The sequence below is a fragment of the Diadema antillarum genome, unplaced genomic scaffold (assembly GCF_040938485.1).
Source record: "Diadema antillarum isolate AM-2024a unplaced genomic scaffold, OU_Dant_1.0 seq00001406_RagTag, whole genome shotgun sequence".
Taxonomy (NCBI): domain Eukaryota; kingdom Metazoa; phylum Echinodermata; class Echinoidea; order Diadematoida; family Diadematidae; genus Diadema; species Diadema antillarum.
In genome coordinates, this window is record NW_027272161.1 from 128,995 (window position 1) to 150,285 (window position 21,291).

General features: G+C 39.1%; 1 protein-coding gene across 1 annotated transcript; it reads left to right on the forward strand.

Moving 5' to 3' along the window:
* Positions 1-948: 948 nt before the first annotated feature.
* Positions 949-19,526, forward strand: LOC139709096 (echinoidin-like). Its single transcript, XM_071621057.1, has 3 exons — positions 949-1,085; positions 4,914-5,088; positions 19,281-19,526. The coding sequence occupies exons 1-3, from the start codon at positions 949-951 to the stop codon at positions 19,524-19,526; spliced, it is 558 nt and encodes a 185-aa protein (XP_071477158.1).
* The last annotated feature ends 1,765 nt before the right edge of the window (positions 19,527-21,291 follow it).

The following is a 21,291-nucleotide window of genomic DNA, read 5'->3' on the forward strand; positions in this document are numbered from 1 at the left end:
AGTGAACACCGAGCTGGTGTTAAATTTTCGGTGCTCATTTATGGCGTTAAATTAACACCTCCGGGTGTCATTTCCAAATATAAAACTGTTTTTGAAGAGTTTCTTAGTAACTGCACTTCTTGTTGATTTTTAATTTAAACAAGACGATCAAGAATTTCACATTAGAATACTAGATTTATGAAAAAATGTGAAAATAGATTTACACCACGGTAACACCAGCTGGTGTGGTCTCTTATTGAAGCTGGACGGGTGTTAAACCATTGATATTAACACCAACAAATATCAAATCAACACCATGTGGTGTCATTTTTGAATTAACACCAGTACAGTGTAAAAATATCACCAGGTACAGTGTCAAATTAACACCACGAAATGTCAGGTGAACACTTTTCAACACCATCACAGTGCATTTTCTACACCTGTGGGTGTGGTCCTCTATAAACACTTGATCGGTGTTAAATTTAACACCCATGGTGTTAAATCTAACACCGATGTTTTTGCAGTGTAGGGTCCTAGAAATTCCCATTTTATTCCACATCCGAAACTGTTTTAGCTGCCTTTAGGTATCCTTAGGGCTTAGGCTACGTGTGCTCGTAGATGACAAAACAATGAATTTGCTGCGCGCACCGCGCGGCACCGAAGTGAAAGTGCGTTGCACTGTGTACTATCAAGTGACCTAGGTCACATGATTGTCCACAGTGCAACGCACTTTTATTTCGCGCGTATGCATCTCGCGCTAGGACTGTGTGGAGTGTGTGGAGATCAGCGAAACAAAAAGGGACCATCAACATAGAGTGTAACGAACTTTTTTTCTCAGGTGATGTGATGGGCAAAACTACGCTTCATCACGTGATCAGCTCTTGACCAATCCTATTGCAACATTCTTAGTATGTGGAATATAATAACTATTATCGTCTCAAATTGTACGTGTTTCATTTTCTTACAGCCATGGCAAACTTGAAATCAGTCCTTTTCGGCGGTCTGGCCATTACTGCGGCTTTGCTGGTGACGCTTCCCCCGTCATCGGAGGCAAGCGCTTGTGGGTGCCCTCCGTTCTGGACCCCCTTTGGCGGTAATTGCTATCGGTGAGGCAATTTTTCACTGATATATGATCTCTTGCCATTTTTCTTCTAATCAGCATTATCATCAAAGAACCAATGAGCAAGGGGTATTTTGAGCAGGTGATCCCTGTTTTTCAAGGAGGAAATTTTTAGAAATGTCAGTCGTGTGGTAGTATAGTTAGATTTGAAATAGGTATAGGACCTACTTTCGAAACTATATAAATGGGGTGATGTTCGTTATTCCAAAGGTTCGGTAATCCAAAAATAAGAGGATCGTTATACCTAGTAACTGATCCGCCCGAAACCGCCCATAAGATTACTCCCTAAAACTCCCGAACCCCCCCCCCCCACCCCCGTCCGTTTTTTGTTTGTTTGTTTGTTTGTTTGTTTGTTGTTGTTTTTTTTGGGGGGGGAGGGGTTTAAAGTTTCAGAGTTTACTGTTTTCATTGTTTTCATATTGCATAATGACGTAATTTGAAAGAGGTCAGAGGTCAATAAAAGTATGCCAGAATTATTCATGTGACATGCACCAGTCTCCTGATAAAGTCTAATAAAGTCAATAAAAGTATGCCAGAATTATTCATGTGACACACCAGTCACTTGATAAAGTCTTAGATAGGCTTTCAAATATACATAACTTATACTACACAAAAATAAACATGCAGTGCAGTAAAGTGATCTTTTTTTTTTCGCAGAATTTAGAAAGTTGTCAAAATGAGTGCAATACTGCTATACCTTCCAAGGAACAATAGGCCATTATGTACGGAATCTTCAGTCGCTTAAGGATTATTCCAAAGATTCGTAATGCCGAAACACACAACTTTCCTATACCCAGATGGTCGAGAATGTAGCAATATTAGTAGAACACATCATTGAATGTTTGAGGAAAATCAGACAATCCGTTCAAAAGTTATGAATTTTTGAAGTTTTTGTGCAGTACTCGCTGGATGAGAAGACTACTGCAGTGTGTGAATAACTTAGATGTCACATGCGTACAACAATATAAGGAAAATAAAAAGAGAATTTCACAAAATTCCATCTTTTGAAAAAAGTACACATTCCCCTGACTCGTTACCGATAAATGTTATGGGTAATATTATTCCCCCTGCCTTTAGAAAGAGGCAAGTCAATTGCTCTTTTATTATGCGAAAAAAGTGAAAATATGTTGAATTTTCTTTTATATTTTCTTTATACTGTTGTACGCATATGACTCACAAGCTGTAGTAGTCTCCTCATCCAGCAGTTCCAACACAAAAATTTAAAAAATTAATAACTTTTGCATCGATTGTCCAATTTTCCTCAATTTTTCACTAATGTGTTCTACTAATATTGTTGCATTTTCTCAATCCTTATGTTTATGAAGGTGAACTTGTCCTTTAATCCAAAAAGGAAATACAACTGAGTATATGAATATAAGAACGACCCAAGTCCAATTTTTGGCCAAATTCAGTTTGACATGGTAAATTGTAGCTTATGCATGGACTCATCTTATATGTAAATGATAAATCCTAATTACCCTCGGAAGTGCCTGAAATGAATGAGTTAAATCTTATATTAATGTAAGAATGAAGGACTTGGGTCATTCTTACATTCATATAATAGCGCCCTCTCTCATCCTTCTCCCATCTCTATAGCAGAATATCATGTATATGAATCAAAGAACGACCCAAGTCCATATGAATCAAAGAACGACCCAAGTCCACCACACAAAATGGCCTCTCCACAATTAATGTAAATGTTAATCGTCATAATAATATATGTTCTAATTTGTGTGTACAATGTTGCCTTCCAATCACAGTTAAATAGAATATTATTGGACAAATAAAAAAGATATGAAGTTTTTTTTTAGTTTACTCGAAATGATCTTCTATGGACTTGGGTCGTTCTTATATTCATATACTAAACTGTAAGCTACATCGTTCATTGTTCCGAACATTAAAGTAACGTTATTCCAAAGATTTGTTATTCCTAAGGTTCGTTATTCCGAAAATGAAATCGTTATTCTGAGAATTTGATAATCTGAAGATGAAATGGAGTTCGAATGACAAACTTTTCTTTATATTCAGATTAACGTACATTCGGAATGAAGTTCGAATGACAAACCTTTCTCTATATTCAGATTTACGGACATTCGGAATGTCGAACCTCATTTCATATTCGGAACTACAAGCCTTTGAAATGAAGAACTGTAAGTCCCCATTTACGGTGCGGGGCTGGGCCGCGGCTCGGCCGCAGCCGAGCCCGCCTTCATATCAGTGTAAATGCGTAAGAGGCCAAATGCGGGGTCTAAATTGGCCGCGCATTTGGCCACGCTCTGGAGGTGGTCTTTTCTCAGCGTAAACGCAAACTGGGCCAAATGCGCGGCCAATTTTAGTCTGGCTTCCAGACCGACCCTCTGCTCGTACTATTTCGCTATTCAGGATATTATCCTCCTCAACGTCGAAAACTAGTATAGTTTAAGGTGGTTTTGTCCTGCGAAGGATTTTTCCTTCGGCAAAGGCCTTTGCCCGAACGGCGACTTCGTCGCCACGGACTATACCCAATTGCGTTTGTTTACAAACAGAGCGCCACTACGACAAAATATTGAAAGGTATGAATTAAAAGACCGGGCCGAGCCCGGCAGTGTAAACCACTGTAAACGGACAAAATTGCGGGGCTCGGCCCCGCAATTGAGGCCGGGCTCGGCCGCGGCTCGGCCCAGCCCCGCACTGTAAACGGGGTCCAACAGTAGCCGTCCGCACTTTGCAATTTTGCCTTCTCTTTGACACCTGATCACAGTGTTCAAATGCATATTTTATAAACATTAAAGTAAGTTTGAAATGCGTTAGGAAGGTTATAGCCTACGGAAAATGCAGATTTTTTTAATTTTCTTTGATATAATAATATTATGTTCATTCTCAAGGATCAGTCTTCATACATGTAGTAACCATGGTCGCTGAAATGACGCGGTTTGGTCTGGATGGCCATGAAATCTTATACACATGTGGGCGTTAAATTGTGCAGGTTCGTTAATAACCATTGATATGGGAAGTGTGCACTGCCCTTGAAAATTGAACTTCCACTCAGAAAAGGCAGACACGCGATCGTGTCATCACAGAATGAACAACAGAACGAGAGAATCTATTTCAAGTTTATGTATATATAAAATATATTCCGTTTTGAACTCGGCCAATAGATCATATCCGCTTCCACGGGTTTGTACACAAATACCATACTGCCACATGAAATGTTGTCGGGGGGGGGGGGGGGGGGGGGGGGGGGGGGGGGGGGGGGGGGGTGTATGAATAGGATTCGTCAACCGCAACTGACTTTCCTCATCTTATAGATGCGAAGAATACAGGTTCTTGTTATTGATTTGATTATACAAATTCCTATTACATTCCATTATTCTTCAGTCAAACCTCTGTCTTTATTTTATGTTGATATTAATAATGTTAATGTTAATGCGAAGCTCTAAAACGGTCATGGGTTTTCTCGCGCTTGTTTCTTTGATTTCTTCCCCCGAAATTTCTCCGTTCTTTTGTTTTCTAGCATCAAAAGCGCGAGTAGACTGTATGAAATTAAACGCCCCATCCTCGTTCCATGGCCCTGTTATTATGGTTGGACGAAATATTATCACTATTTTGATAAAACATATCACGACAATTCCAAATCCCATACCTCTCATAGTCGTGAAAGTGTGAGTCCAATCATGTCAATTGTCACGAAACATGTATATAACCAATAACTATCCTGTTTTTTTTTTTTAGGGCCTACTCTCACTCTGTAAACTGTATTTGAAATGTTTTTTTTTTCTTTTTTTTTCTTTTCTTTGAATGTCATGGAGTAAATTTCCTCTTAAAATTGTTACAGATTCTTTACTTTCAAGAACGTGACCTGGGATGCTGCAGAGATGCACTGCCGTGGCTTCTCCGTGCCGTGTTCGGAAACGAGGACGTTGCTAAATCTGGGGCATCTGACTTCAATCCACTCCCAAGAAGAGCACGACTTCCTCACAGTACTCTATGAAACCACTCGAAACAAGAGAGTAAGTTTATTTGGGACGTCACTGTGATCTAGTGGATACGACTTTTGCCTTAGAAACGGAACTTATAAGTTCTTGGACGAAATGTCGTTTACCCACGATGGCATGATTCTTACGTCCCAGGTGTTGAAATGGGTACTAGTACCTGGCAAGACTGAGTTGATACGAAGGGCCCTCTGGATGGAAGAACAGCGATTATGCTGAAGAGGGCACCCTGTATAAAGAATAAGGCAATACTGTGAAAGTTATTATTGCTCGTCCATTAATAGATATCCTTATCTGTCCGCTCTCCTAAATTCTCCTCCATATACGCACTTAAATTGCTCCCAGTAAACATGGTAAAGGTTCTTTTCCAGGAACAGGTTCTCACACCATTTATGCGGGGTCCAACCAATACCTGTACAGTTTCTCACCACTGGGCTGAAGATTATGATATGTTTATATGAACGTGCATTCATATATAAAATAGCGGCAAAACAGTTCCGAGTCTCTAGCAATCTCCATAATTTGCAGGACACGGTGATGATATCATCGTGTCCTGCAAATTGAGGAGGTTGCTTAGAGATTCGGAACTGTTGTGAGCTCCATTGTCATGATTGTTGAGACGATATTAATGAGCTCCCCGTGGAGACGATATGAGCTCCTTCGTGGAGACATGGTATATTTAATATTCTTATTAATATCTGTAAGATTTACAATGTTTGTTTTATATTAGTGCTATCTTGGGCAAATTATTTGCATAGGGCCTCGATTTTTTTCTTTCTCTTCTTTCTTTCTTTAAAACAACAACAACAACTGTTTTGCCGCTATTCTATATATGAATATGCACGTTCATAAAAGAATATTATAACCCAGTTCGGGATTCCAGTTTGAGCATGAGCAGAAAAAGGTCATTTATTTTGTACTAAGAGCCAGGTTGGCTTTTAAATTCACTGAGATAAGCACCCGTGATGCAATGATTATTCATGCAATCCTTATAAATGGTGCCTGCCAGTACATCCAGCTGACAGCAAGCCTGGTTTTTGACAATGTTAAAAAGTTTTTTAATGTGTTCAAAACAGCACAATGAAAATGAGTGCTCCCCAAAGTGTTGCTTGGCGAACCATTCTGGTCACTTGATCTACGCAGGTTCACTTTTTTTTTTTGAATACGAGTTCCATAAATTGCTATGTTGGGCAAACTGATGCATTATTTGAATCGAGTGACGTGCCCTCCAGCTGAGAAAAATGAAAGGTTATTTGTACCCATGTGCACTTGAGCTATCTCCGAACTTTCTGATAGTCTTCGACGACTGCAGAATCCTGTATTAACAAATTATTAATAGTTAAGTCACGACCTGGGTTTTGCGTGTGCCCCTGTTTCGTTTATGTGTTCTTTAGTTTATGTTTTCATGTTTGTTTTGTCGCTTGTCATGCATGTTTCAATCCAGTCTTTATCTTATCTCCTCTTCTTTAACAGGTCCCGCTCTGCATATGCAAGTGCATGTCAAATTTTATATAGGACATTTCATCCTCTGTTCTGTTTGTTATTATGACACAAATTAATAATTTTGCTTTTCAGTCTCTTAATGATGATGATTTCAGTAATCTTTTTAGAATTATCCCTCAAGATCAGAGAACCAGTAATCTTTCACATAGTTATGATAACCGTACGGCCAATACCATAAACTCTTCTTTTAATAGTCTGAATATGAATGAAGACAATATCTCTTATCAAAGTTCTGATTATATCACAATTAATCAATTTCAGTCATCAGAGAGTTTGAACAATAGTTTTGCATTGATGCATTTGAATATCAGAAGTTTGAATAGTAATTTTGATAATTTACAACTTTTATTAGATAATTCTACCCAGTCTTCATTTTCTGTTATCGGGCTTACTGAGACAAGGCTTACTCAAAGTTCCTCAAATTCTTTTGCGCTTCCTTGTTATGATTTTATCACATAGAATCAATAAGGGAGGAGGAGGGGTCGCTTTTTATATTAAACACGGCCTGGATTATTTTGTTAATACTGAACTCAACTCTATGAATGATATCATTGAATCTCTTATCATTGAAATAAACATCCCATATTCCAGGAATATTTTGATCGCTATTATGTACAGACTTCCTAATTCCAACAGTAATTTGTTTTTAGAGTATTTGCAGGATTTAACTCATCATCCAATTTTCATTAATAAAGATTGTTTTATAATTGGGGACTTTAACATAGACATCTCTAAAAAGTATCATACGTTAAGTGCCCCACAGGAATTTCTTGATGTTATGCTCTCTGCCTCTTTCTTGCCACTTATAACTAAACCAACCCGGGTTACAAATAACACAGCTTCTTTAATTGATAACATATTTTGTAATATCATGCGTACTCCTAAATCAAATATTATTTTGTTTGATATATCAGATCATTTTCCAATTTTTACTGTTGTCCCGGTTATCGCTAAACCCATTATTAGTTCCGTTAAAGAAACATTTAAGAAAACAACACCTGAAAATCTACAAAGTTTGAAGAATAGTTTACAAGAAGAAAATTGGAATGAAGTGTATATGAGTCTCAAGATACTGATTTATCGTTTGATGTATTTTAATACGGCAATTTTGAAATCTCATTTAAATAAACATGTTCCATTGGTGAAAGTTAAACAGTTTGGTTATAAAGTTGTTGTTGTTTTATAGAAAGAAGGAAGAAAGAGAAAAATGGGGCCCTATACAAATAATTTGCCCCAGACAGCACTTAACATAAAACAGACAATATTAATAGTCTTAGAAAAATATGAACATTATTAAATATATATGTATGTATGTATGTATGTACCAAGTCTCCACGAGGGAGCTCATATCGTCTCCACGAGGGAGCTCATATTGTCTCCACAAAGGAGCTCATTAAGTCTCCATGGGGGAGCTCATATTGTCTCCACAAAGGAGCTAGTTAGGTCTCCACGAGGGAGCTCAAATGATATTTATGAATACCTCAAATTCTTTGGTTAAGCAAACTCAAATTACTATACCATACACGCGCGCGTGTAACACACATTAACTCACCCATGTGCACATACACTTACACACATATCCATCTCCAACCACGCACACACTTACTAATATCAGAGGTCAACCCAAAATAATATACAGTATCTAAATAAAACGCACACACAATGATGTAAATTACAGAATAGGGAACATTACTATAACTGTATCATTGTTTCAAGAAAAAAAAAATATATTCAGTGTTTATATGAATATCATTATTTCGAGAGAAAGGAAAAAACAAAGACAAAAAATATATATACAGTGTTTATATCATAGAGCTCTGAGCGTCACATCAATGATTCGTGAAAAATCCAGAGGCGTTGATACAGCAAAGTCGTTTGCAACAAACAACGGAGAAATGATGTACAAATATAATCGTGGTTTCTGTATGACGTACGAGTACACCTGCGGGCTTCAAGCCCAAAAAAAGTAGAAATTTAGAGCCAGAAAGTGGGAGTCATAAATTCTTCAAATCAATTTTTTAAACCACAAAATCATAAGTATTAAATAAGTGCAGGCGACTCATACGAGAGGGGATTTACAGAAATTAGAGTTGTTCTCACTATATAAAAAAAGTATATCATTTATAAATAACTATATTATAATATGGACGAAGAAATCCCCTATTCTTGCGAGGGAAACACAAGCAAGGAACGCAAGACAACAAAATATGTACATGTATAATGTTTTACTATAGTAAAGGCAAATTGAGGGAGATGCCGAGATCTGCAGCAGCGAGTGACTCCCAAAACCTGCTTGCTGCAGATTCCGGCACCTCGGCGAGGTGGAAGGTGGAGGCCTCGACGTGACGGGTGACCAGGCTCGGCTTGGTCTCGCTGGGAACCGGGGAGCGAAGTCCGGTGCGGATGTTGTGTAGGTCTACTACGCTGAGGATAGGAGAGAGTGAAAGTCCTTCCCCTGTGTACTGGGAAGGGAAAAATGAGACTAAATAAAACATAAGTGAGATTAATCACAATCAAACATTAGTGAAAAAAAAAACCATATTGATAAGCATAAGCCAAAATTCGTAGGCAACTCGCAAATATTTTGAAAATCTGCGTTTCCAGGAGATAATACATATTATCTTGAAATCACCACAGCAGTTGATAATGCATACATACAAACTTCCCCAAGTGCATGCCATAGCAAACAATGTAAGAAAAACATTAATAGGTAATCAATTTATAATATAATGCATCATAACACATAATACAGACGATTCACAAAATATCTTGAAATCTACGATTGCAAAATGAGAGTGCATCGAATTTGCAGGACTTCGCAAAGTCCGTGCTACAGCAAAGTTATGCAATCTTAAATACTGTGATATTTGTTTGTTTCCTTGACATAGGTAATAACTGCGTCTAGAGCTTTTTGGTTAGCGAGTAAATCAGAGATGCTGGGTGATTGCTTATGGATAGCACGTATGAGATTCGTACGTTGACGTGTGTGTTGTTTGCAGTGTAATAAATAATGTTCAACGGTTTCCAATACATTGCACATTGAGCAAAAACCGGTGGGATGTTTACGGATGATATGATAAAAAGTTGCTAACCTGGCTCTGCCCATGCGGAGACGGTGAGTTATTATTTCATCACGTCTGTTCAGACTTTCAAAGGTGAAGGTGTTTGAGGCACAGGGTTGGATGTTGAAAAGATGGCGTCCTTTATTAGAAGAGCGCCATAACGCGTTCCAAGCGTCAAAACACCTGTGTTTGATTACACGTCGTATATCATCAACATTTTGAGGAACACTGATTGTAATATTCTTACGTAAACTTTGTTTGGCAAGATAATCGGCTTTTTCGTTGCCCGTTAGACCACAGTGAGCTGGTACCCATGCTAAAGTGATGTCACACCCGTTCATTATAAGATTTGAGCATTTACGAAGTACTTCATTTGGAAGGTCAAGGAAATTTGAGGTGTGGTTATTCAAAAGTGTCAAGGCACTGAGGGAATCTGAGAAAATAACAGCTCTGAGAGGGGGAGAGGATTCCAGCCATGATAGGGCAAGAAGAATCGCTACCAGTTCTGTACGGCAAATTGAGATGGGTGAAACCCTTTCACTTATTTCATGACGATAGTGAGGTACGTAAATCCCAATACCAGAACAGTTAGTGGAGGGATCATGGGAACCGTCAGTGTAAATTGTCAGGTGGTTTGAATATGTGGTCTTTATGGTTTGAAGAGCAGTTTGATATTGCGCTGAAGGGAGGACGGTCTTGGGACATGAGCTGTGAAGGGAGAGGTCAATATTGGGATGCTCAATGGACCAAGGGGGACTGGGATAAACGTTGATAGGTTGCAGCTTTAGAAAAGTGTCCGTAAGCGGTTTGATTCAGAGAGCGAAAGGAAGTTTGTTTTGTGGCCATTTATTCGAAGAGAATTGCCAGCAGTTGCCAATGGCTTTTCGGACGGGGTGAAGTGGAGACAGTGTGTATATATAGGCGCAGTAATTAAGGGCGGCCCTTTCGCGGCGTATATGGAGTGGAGGTTCGTTACATTCCACTTGAAGTGCATGCAGGGCAGTGGATGGTAACGCGCCGGTGCATATTCGAAGGGCATGGCCCTGTACGGTGTCTAGTTTGCTAGAAAGGAGCTGGGATAAAGAACCATAGATTTCGCAGGCGTAGTCGAGATGAGGGCGGACTAGAGATCGGTACAGTAAGAGAAGGGTTTGTGTATCGGCGCCCCAGTTTGAGCCGGTTAGCGAACGAAGGAGGTTTAGCCGTTTGTTGCATTTCATTAAGATGTCTTGAACATGAGGGGACCATGACAAGGAGTAATCAAGGGTGACCCCTAAGTATTTATGAGAAGGGACGACTTCAAGCTGAGTGTTCTGGAGACGAATACTAAAACCTGTAGGAGAAACTGGTTGAGAGTGAAAAATAACCACTTTAGACTTATTAGTAGACAGAGAGAGTCCATACTGTGTTATCCAATCAGAGATGATATTGACATCGGACTGGAGTTTTGTATTGATATGATGGAGATTGGAAGAAGAATGCCATATAGCGATGTCGTCAGCATACATGGATACGTTTGATGCACAATAATGAGTAATTTCGTCAATAAACAGATTGAATAATAGAGGACTAATGACGCTGCCTTGCGGGAGGCCAGCTTGGCGTGTATGCATGTCTGAAAGTGTGGAGTTTATCTGTACCTGAAAAGTTCGCGAGTCCAAAAAACTTTGTACCCAGCTTAGAAATCGACCTCGAAGGCCCACGGAGTAAAGTCTGGAAAGCAGTGCCTGATGATTAATGGAGTCGAAGGCTTGACAAATGCCAAGAAAGATGGCGACCGTATACCCTTTACTGAATAGGGATTTCCTTACTTCAGATTCTAAGCACAGGAGATTATTGAGAATTCTACGATGTCGGAGGAAAGCAGACTGACGGGGAGAAATTAGATCATATTTATCAATAATGTACGAGAGTCTATGGACAATCATACGTTCCATGAGTTTACATACAATAGGTGTGAGAGAAATTGGGCGGTAGGAGCTGATGGAGTGTTTGTCCTTGCCAGGCTTCAATATGGGCTTGATAATGGAGTGCTTCCATTGGGGCGGGATTACAGACGTTTCCCAACTCATGTTAATAATCTCTAACAGAGAGCAAAACATATTATCAGTTAAATGGCTTAACAACTGTCTGTTGATTCCATCGACCCCAGAGGCTGAGTTCTTAGAAGCTTTGATTGCCGTTTCGAGCTCTTTGGGGGTGAAAGGAGCGTTGAGAGGAGAATCATTGTCATGTATATATGATGGGGGTTGGGAAGTAGGGAGAGGGAGAGTGGGGGTTAAAGAAGGTTTTTGAGAGAAAGTAACTGCCATAGCATTGGCGATACAGTGGGCGTCATGAGTATAAGTGTTGTTTATAAGTATGGGTGGGAAGGTACTCCTGGTGTTATTGTTAGACAATAGTTTTACTTTGCACCATACATCTGAGAGTGGGGAAAAACGGTTCAAGGAGTTGCAAAAAGTAGTGAAATGAGAACGTTTGGCTGATCTAATGGTGCGCCTGGCTGCAGCATTGAATTGAAGATAAGTGATTAAATCATCGAAAAGATATGACTTATCAAGCTTGCGTTTGGCACGATGACGGTCGCGGACAGCTCTCGAACAAGCCGCCGACCACCAGGGAAGAGGTGGGCGACAGGTCGGGGTCTGGAGGGGAATAGAAGCATTGGCAGCTTGGGTTACACATTGTAGAAAAAGATCATACAAATCGTAAATATTAGCTGGACGGTAGCTGTGTGAATGATGTAACAATTCTAGTTCACGCTGAAATAATTCCCAATTGGCTCTTCGAAAAGCCCAACGGGGCGGAAGATTGTCATGATTTTGAGAGGAAGCGCTAGGTATGGAAAGTCGCTTTAATGGAAAAGTAAAATGAACAATACAAGATATAAGGTAATGATCACTCCCGAGGGAAAAGGGGGATACCGACCAGTTACAGTGGGGGGCTAATGACGGAGGAACAAGAGTGAGGTCAACTGATGTGGAAGATCCTCTAGCAATGTCAAAGCGTGTTGCTGAGGAATCGTTAAGTATAACAGTATCGTGATCATTGCAAAATTCAAATATGACTTTTCCGTTGAGGTCCATAGTGGTTCCTCCCCATGCAGGATGGTGGGCGTTAAAATCTCCTCCAATGACATAGTATGGCAGGCAGTCGACTGTAAGAGAAAGTAAATCTTGTGTGGACAATCTTTTTATGGGATTGTAAAAATTTGTCACAGTGACAGAAACATTTCTATACAGAATATTGACTTTTAATCCCTCTAGGTGAGGGAAATAATGAACATTGCTGAAATTTACGTCATGGTGAATAAAAATTGCACAGCCACCTCCACGTGAGGAGACGCGATTGCGCCACAGAGCAGTATACTTAGGAATGGAGAAATTTGTGTCATCGTGACACCAGGTCTCTTGCACGAGGATTACATGTGGGGGTGAAGGGGAAGAGTAGATGTGCTGAATCAGCTCAGCGCCATTAGAGGGGAGCCCTCTGGCGTTCCACTGCCAAATAATGAGGTTCAGATCAATTATCGATTCTGATGTAGGAGTTCGTATATCTTTTCCTGGGAAACGACCACATCGAAGCAAGTGTTTGCAGATTGAACAACTAACATGATTCTCTTGTGGTCAGAATCAGCCGCATGAAGATTGTTGATAACTGTGCTCACAAAGGAGACTAGTTTTTCTACTAGGAGAATGGATGTTGTAGGAGGGAGTTGCCGTTTGTTAGTTTGAGTAGAGGCCGTATTTGTATCTGTGGGGACTGGGAGGCTTCTGTGAACCTGGGCCCTGTCAGTAGCCTGTTGGGGTTGAGTAAATACATGGGTCACATTCGCAGTGGTAGGATGGGAGCGAGAAGAAGTGATGGAGGAGGTGGTAGGATTGGACTTGGGAGCAGGATTGGTGGATTGAGGAGGGGAATCGGGCACATGAGGACCTGGGAGATGTTGCGGGTCAGATGGATTTTGGTTAGAATTCATAGCCTGGGTGTTGGATTGGGTAACCTGTAGTTTTTTGGCAGCTTCAGCGTAGGAAACATGATTCATAGTGGAGTAATTTTGCACTTTACGTGCAAGTTTGAACTTTGGACAACCTGCATATGCCGCGCTGTGGGGGCCCCCGCATCGCAGACATTTTGGATTGGATTTGGACGGGCAAGAAGAGAGATCATGGTTTTCTCCACACCTTACACAGCGCTGTTTAGATCTACATGTATCTTTTGTGTGACCAAACCTCTGGCAGTGAAAACAGTGAGAAACAGGGGGAACATATACACTTACTGGGAAAGTTTCGTAGCCATTGGACACTGATTCTGGAAGTGAGGGGCAGTCGAAAGAGAGAACAAGTACATTGGTTGGGGTGGGACCATCGTTTGATCGCTTTGAGATGCGCTTAACTTCGGTCACATCCTGGCCCGCCAGCGCCTCCTTGATGTCTTGTTCCATTAACTCGGGCGAGACGCGTTTGATGACACCTTTTAGAACAGGAGAGAATGACTTGTCGTTAGTGACACGAATTGGGGTTTTGCAGAATTCATTCAGTTCCATTAGAGTACGAACCTGTTTAGGATTGAAACATTTGATAGTGAAGGATTTTTGTTTGCGTTGGACTTGAGACACTTTTCCTACTAGCTTGTTTATTTCACGTGCGATCTGGATGGGGTTGATGAGAGTAATGTTTTTGACTGTGCCAATGATAGTTACATGCGGGTTGAAGGGAGGACGGGTGGGTGTGTGAAACAGATCAGATTCGTCATCGGAGTAGGGTTGGGAATTCGGTCGTTGTCTTTTTCGAGAAACTTCAGTAAAGCCAGTGTCGCGGCTAGGAATCGGAGTGGGGTCAGGTTCTATCTCTGAGAGGTTGCTGGGGTTTTCTTCGGAGTCATTAGCGGGAACAATGAGGGGAGGGACGTCCTGAATTCCAGACATGGCCGCCATTGTGACGGCCATGTAGGGAGGGGATCGAGTGGGGGATAACAATAAAGTGGGGCAGGGAGAGGCGAAATGAAATAAAAGGGGAGAAGGAGGACTAAAGGCGCACCGGACCGAATACGAAGAAAAGGATAAAACCAGGCAATGACAAGAGAGACCAAGCGATAAGGAACTCTAAAGAAAGTCTGAGGCCTCTCAGTTATAAAGTAAATAGGTCGGATAGTATAGCACAAAGGGAATTACAAAAGAGAACACGTGTATAGAGGAGGTGAGAAACAAAATGGCAGCTATATATAGCTACACACTATAGCTTTGGCAACGTGCAGCGACCGAACACTGCAGTTTACACAAGTATACACAGAATCAGATGTAATTTTGACACCTGGGTGTAAATACACAGTGGATATATAATAACGCAGTAACAGACAGATATCAAAGATATAAAGATATATGGATAATACTGATAGTGGATACTATAACTCAAAACAGAGGGAAATAGGCCTACACATCTAAGACAAAAGAAAAAATGATAATTAGACAATATACTGTTCGCTACAATGAATGATAAATGATCTTACGAAGTATATAACATCAACACAACAAAGTAGTAAAGTAAGTGATAACATGTATAAATCACGGTAGCTGTATAGGGCGGAAGCTAAAGAGCAGCGGACGTGCACGCCCTACGACAGACTGCAAGCAGTGCTTGACTGCCGCGTGTCGAACAACTTACGGTGATATGCGTTGTCCTTTGGGTTCAGATCCGCAGTCAAATTTCAAAACAAGTTCAGCACAAATGTGTCACATAGGATCAAATAAATGAAAAACAGGCTCACTCATATGATCAAGAAGAAAAAAACAATTATTAATCAAAGCTGAAAGGCAGAAAATAGATGCAAAATTCGGTTAATAGTACAAGTAGAACAGCGAGAGCACCACGGCACGTCCGCACCCTTCGACCTGCAATGAATAATTAAAACGCACGTCTGTCACTTTCATGAAGTGAGTTACATGCTGTTATAAAGAAACATGCTGTTATAAAGAAACATCCCAGACTTCCATGGATAACAAAATCTCTTTTACGATCCATAAATCGAAAAAATGATTTATGTTACGCGGACAGAATTAAACGCACTGAACAATCTCATCGTGAATACACTATGTATAAAAATGTTCTTACAAGATTATTGTGTAATGAAAAAAGGAAGTATCATATGGACCAGATATCCCTTTTCAAACATGATGTGAATAAGACCTGGAAGTTAATAAACAGCGCCATTTATGAAAATAATGATAAACCCCGAGTAACAAGAATTAAACTGGATGATGTTGAAATAAGAGACCCTGTGTTGATAGCGGATACACTTAATCATTGTTTTTCCCAGGTTGGATATGACCTCGCTAAAAATATACCCACATCTCAAACGAATTTCCATGAATTTCTTGCATTACCCAATTCCAACTCACTTTTTTTTCATCCTGTCACTAGTTTAGAAATAAAAGACATTATTATGAATTTGAAAAATAAAAAAAAAAACTCTTGACCGGATGGTATTGATAATATTACTTTAAAGAACATTAGTGAGAGTGTTGTCGAACCATTAACTCATATTTTTAATTCATCATTAAGTAATGGTGTTGTTCCATTGGAAATGAAATTCGCTAAAGTAATTCCAATTTATAAGAAAGGTAATAAAGAAGATATTTGTAATTACAGACCAATTTCTCTGTTGTCTTCGATTTCTAAATTGTTAGGAAAAATTGTACATTCCAGACTCCATAAATTTCTTGATTTGCATAATATCATATCTAATTTTCAATTTGGATGTCGTAAAGAGCACAACACATCTCATGCTATTCTCTCCTTTGTTGAAAAAAGTTGCTTAAGCCGTAGACCTACATCACCATACAGTGGGAGTTTTCCTGGACTTCTCCAAGGCCTTCGATTCCATCGATCACGAAATACTTCTTTATAAATTATGTCACTATGGTATCCGTGGGAAGGCCTTGGAGTGGTTCAGGAGCTACCTTACTGACCGCAAACAGTTTGTATCTTTTCCCGGTCACAGTTCCACAAAGAAATCTGTTACTTGCGGTGTTCCTGAAGGAAGTCTATTGGGACCTCTTTTGTTTATAATGTACATAAATGATATGATAAATGTTTCTCGTGTTTTATCTTTTCTGTTGTTCGCAGACGATTCAAATGTATTTTTTTTTTCACATCCGGATCTCCACATTTTGGTGGATACCTTAAATTTAGAACTTAAAAAGTTGCTTTACTGGATAAGATCCAACAAATTGTCTTTGAACCTTCTTAAAACCAAATATATGTTGTTTAGTAATTCTTTGGATAGTATTCCCAATAATATTGTATTAGATGATACTGCTATAGATGTAGTTTCATCAATGAAATTTCTAGGATTGACAATTGATAATAAACTTTCATAGAAGACACATATTAATAATATTTGTCACATAATATCTTGCAATATTGGTGTTATAGATGAAGTGAAGTTTTATTTTCCCATTCCAACCCTCCTTAATACTCAAGTTTGATTTCGCCTTATCTTAATTACGGTATTATATCTTGGAGAAACACTCATTCAATGCATCTTGATAGACTGCTACGTCTCCAGAAAAAAGCCCTTCGTATAATTTGCAATGTTTCTTGGAGATCCCATACTGACGTTATATTTTTTGAAAAGAAGATTTTGAAAATAAGTGATCTTTATAATTATCATCTTGGTCAATTTATGTATAAATTTAGTAACAATTTATTACCTCCCATTTTTACCGGGACGTTTGTGAAGTATAATTCTTTCCACAGATACCCAACTCGTCATTCTAACGAATTTCATTTGCCTTTAACCATGACCATATTATTTACTCAATCCACATTTACTTTTGTAGGACCAAAATTTTGGAATAACCTTAGTAATGATATAAAAACGGCCCCAAGTTTGAATTGCTTTAAAGTTAAAGGACAAGTCCACCTTCATATACATAAGGATTGAGAGAATGCAGCAAAATTAGTAGAACACATCAGTGAAAGTTTGAGGAAAAGTGGACAATCCGTTCAAAAGTTACGAACATTTTAGGTATCTGCGCAGTCACTGCTGGAAGAGAAGGCTACTACAGTGTATGATGTCACATGCGTACAACTATATAAGAAAAACAAAAAGAGAATTTCACAAAACTGTACTTTTTGAGTAAAGTGCACAGTTCTTCGACTTGCTACTGACGTATGTTAAGGGTAATATTATTCCCCCTGCCTTCTGAAAGAGAGAAGTCGAGTGTTCTTTTGTTATGGGAGAAAAATGGAAATGTGTTGAATTTTCTTTATTCTTTCTTTATATCGTTGTAATCATGTGACAGCACAAGCTATAGTAGTCTTTTCATCCAGCCGTGACTGAGCAGAAACTTAAAACATTCATAACTATTTAACGGATTGTCCGATTTTCCTTAAACTCTCACTGATGTGTTCTACTAATATTGCTGCATTCACTCAACCCACATGTCTATGAAGGTAAACTTGTCCTTTAAGTTGAAGAATTTCTTTTTTGACAATTACAAGAATTCATTTGAACGTCATCATTAAAAATATATTGACTTCCACTTTATGCGTATGACTTAGCGGCTCCGTTCACTCATCACTTTTCGTCTTCTCAATCGACATTGTTTTTTCTTCCTATTTTCCAACCAAGTTATCAGTTCTTCTTCATCTTTCTGTCTTACTTTTCCTATTCTAGTTTCTGCGTTTCTGCATGACAGCCAATTAGTGGATTTGTCTGGGTGTTTGTCTAGGGGTAGTTAGGATTTTTTTTGTAGTAGTTTGTCTGTAGTTTGTAGTTGTAGTTGTAGTCTGCAGTTTGTGTAATTCTTTTGGTAAATTTAAAGGGTTAGTACAGTATTGGTGGAGATGAGAATTGGGCTTTTAACTTTTTGTGAGATACCAAGAAAACACTGATAGTACAGAGCATACCATTTTAAGAGGAATTCAAAGTTTATTTGATGAAAATCAGGTTTAGAATGACTGAAACATCCAAAAACAAAGTAAAACAAAGCAATCGTAATAAAGTGTGGGTCCCACACTTTATTAGAATCGCTCTTTTTTGGATATCTCGTCCATTTCAAAACCAATTTTCATCAAATAAACGTTGAATTCCTCATAGAATTATATGCTCTTTCATATTTCATAAGAGGTTTCTCATTACTAGTATCTCACCGAAAAATGTTAGAAACCTGAAATTAGGTCTCATCCAAAACTGTACGATCCCTTTAATCTCATGTGTTAAGTAGAAGATCAATGATATAAGATGTTATATGTTTGGGGGAATGCACCCTACAAGCTTTGCTTCTTCAGCATTCCTCCCCCATCTCCTGCATTTTCTTAATTTCAGAATGTTTATTTTGTGTGTGCCTTTTTCTTTTTCACTTTGTTATTTGTATATCCATAAATTCCACTTATCACACTTTGTAATATTCACGTATATATGTATTTATATTTCATGTGGAAGGAAAAATGTACTTGCAAGTTCTGTTGGAGATGGAAAAAAAAATGAAAAGAAATGAAATGAAATTAAATAAAGTATACAATCCAGTTTCGTGGAAATGCAAGTTTCTACAACTTGCACGTTTGATCTGTATCCCTAAATTCGTGTACATGTTTAATTGTGTGTGTGATGATTTCCCTTTTATTATCCTCCCCTTTTCAGGTGGCTACCAGAGTGTGGATTGGTCTTACCGATCAAGACGTTGAGGGCGCGTGGAGATGGAGCGATGGGTCTGACGTCACTTTCACGTCATGGGGGTCGAGCCAGCCGAACAGCCACGGCGGCAATCAGGACTGTGCGTCGTTCGCGTTAAAAACCGACATCGGTTACAACTGGAATGATCTAGACTGTGGAATCGAGAACGAGTTCACCGTTGAGTCGTTCATCTGCAAACTCCCCCGCTGGTGAAAAAAAGGGGATGGGACTTGACGTCATGGATCGAGCGATAAATTGCGTTTTCACTTCACATTCAAAATGATACAAATTCTTCCAATTTTTGACATTATTGTACTGCGTCATCATTTTGGTTTACTTTTTATTGTACGCCTCTGAATTATCAACATGAAAGTCATTGTTTGATAGAAGTATGAAATCATGTTTTCATCTTTGTAAAAGCTGCTGAAAGAAGTTCGTATATACACGCAGAATTCTCTCTGCTATGATTGTGTGGTGTTCACATTCCCTATAGCCTTTTGCAAAGGCGGCTCGACATTCAGCACACGCACAGCTCGCTTCCATTCGATTGCTGTGTGCGTGCGAGTCCAACGCCCGCCGTATACGAGTCCATTGCGAGCCGCCTTTGCAAAAGACTACTTTGAGTACATTCTCTGTACGATAGAAACAGGTTTGACTTCGAGGTTCCGTGTTCATGTTGTTTCTTTTTCTCTTGAAACTTGTCGTGAGGTTCAGAAATCGGCGAAATGTTAGATTGTATAGAAAGCTTATTATTGTGATGAGATGATACACAACTTTGTCGCTCAAATATGTGAGCATTTAATGCTAAAGAATGATATATCTCGCTTTCGATGTTGAATAATTCGGTGACAGAAGGCAATCAAATTTCGATGAAACTCTTAGTATACTGAAAATTACATGGTACAGTATGTTACTGTGTTAACAATCGCCTATACCACATACCTGAGGGTTCTTATTCAATGATATTTATTAGAAGAGGCTTATCTATTGTTACAAGTTGTCATGCTGTAAAAGAATAAAGTGTGTATAACAATTCAATTATTATTGTGTGTATAGTTGTGAATACGGCTGGAATCCAGAGAGTGTTGTATAACGTATAAAATAGTAGTTACGTCGGAGATAAGAAGTGTATGACACAAAATGGACTGATGTGTAAAGGAGTTAAAAGTTCACATTATTAGGAAAGATACTACCATGGTTATTCACACGGTCATCAGGAAGTTTACAGACTGTAATATCCTGTTGAACTCTGCGATCTAAACTTTGTCTGATAGACATGCAGTAAACATCACGATGCGCTAATGGTATTATGTCGGTATAGGTAAATTATCTTCATTGATCAAGGCGTATTAAGAGGGCAACATCAGGCAAGTAACAGACACAGAATATAGGCCTACATCAGTATCAATCATGATGAAAGTGTTTACACATAGTCGAATCAACACGTGAGTGCATACTGCATCCATTCTCTTATACAGTTATCCAATGTTTATCCCTATACACCATCTGTCTACACATCATTATCTAATCACATTAAAATTCATAGTCAGTTAGGATATGAACGCATTGGTACATGGTACGTTGGATTATGGGCGCGTAAAGTAAATATTTCGAGGATTCGCACATTAACCGAGAAGAACCCCGATGAGTGAGAGAATTGGACAAAGCATTGATTGATACCTCGCTAACATAATTTCTGTGTTTGTGCAGCGTGCAAAAGCACTTTTTGCAATCCTAACCACTAACACCTACCATGCAATCATCTCATGTCGTATTGAATTTCATACCTGGACCCACTCGGAGTGGGAGTGGCCTGGTTATTGCAAAGGTTCACGAACTATATCCTAGAGCAGTGTTGCAATCGTTGTTTCAAACATTTGGGGTACTATCATCCGGTGAGGAGGAGACTGAACCTCGTTCTGACTATCTCGCTGTTTCGACTTCTGTTGGTCTGTATTACTATTTTTACTTATTTATT